At 57.5% G+C, this 668-nt stretch overlaps 1 protein-coding gene across 1 annotated transcript; it reads left to right on the top strand.

Moving 5' to 3' along the window:
* Window positions 1-40: 40 nt before the first annotated feature.
* Window positions 41-563, top strand: PPTG_17384 (hypothetical protein; the record flags this gene model as incomplete). The annotated part of the gene is made up of 2 exons (XM_008915101.1): window positions 41-481; window positions 558-563. 2 exons carry the CDS (start codon window positions 41-43, stop codon window positions 561-563), a joined length of 447 nt encoding a protein of 148 aa, XP_008913349.1.
* Window positions 564-668: the final 105 nt, after the last annotated feature.

Below are 668 nucleotides of genomic sequence, written 5' to 3'. Positions count from 1 at the left end.
ATTATCCAGGCTGTTCCGGCGTGAATACGTGAAGTCCAGGATGTCCGAGCCCGAGCGTTACTACACTATGTCCCAGTACAGGGATGAGACTGCGCTCGCGTTCCTGTACCGCCTGAATCTCGCCGCCGAGAGAGCCGACCTGAATTTTAGGAAGTCCAGTGCAGATCGAGAACGTCATATCAAGAGGTTCATCAAGAAACTTTCAGATGACCAGCTGAAGCGGACACTCGAAAGTCAGAGATTCCGGAGGGTGTCCGACCTGGAGTTCGTGCTGAAGCAGCAGGAAGAAGTACGCCAGAAGGACGGGCCACCTGCTCGACAGTCTCGGGATTTCAGAGCAGACAATGTCGTCCGGGACCGTTACAAGCCTCGCCGCCAGGATCGAGCCTACGTTGCCCAGGGTGACGAGGATTCAGGATACGACGAAGTGGATGAGCGGGAGACTGGCGTCCGGAGTGCACCAGCAGTGAACAACCCGAGTGTCAGTTCGAACTCAAGCACTCCGAGTGACAGCACTTCCGAGATCTGTACTCCGAACGACACGCTCACTCGGGAAGACTTGATTCACGAGGTGTATCGTGTGATGGATCGCGTGGGTTGGCCTCAGCGGCCCCCGGCTCAGCGCCCAGGAGGTCCGTCTCAAGGACAGTCCCAGCGACCGCAGCATC

Source organism: Phytophthora parasitica (assembly GCF_000247585.1).
Source record: "Phytophthora parasitica INRA-310 unplaced genomic scaffold supercont2.68, whole genome shotgun sequence".
NCBI lineage: Eukaryota > Oomycota > Peronosporomycetes > Peronosporales > Peronosporaceae > Phytophthora > Phytophthora nicotianae.
The sequence above is the reverse complement of the archived record's forward strand: the minus strand, read 5'-3'. Positions and strand labels throughout refer to the sequence as shown.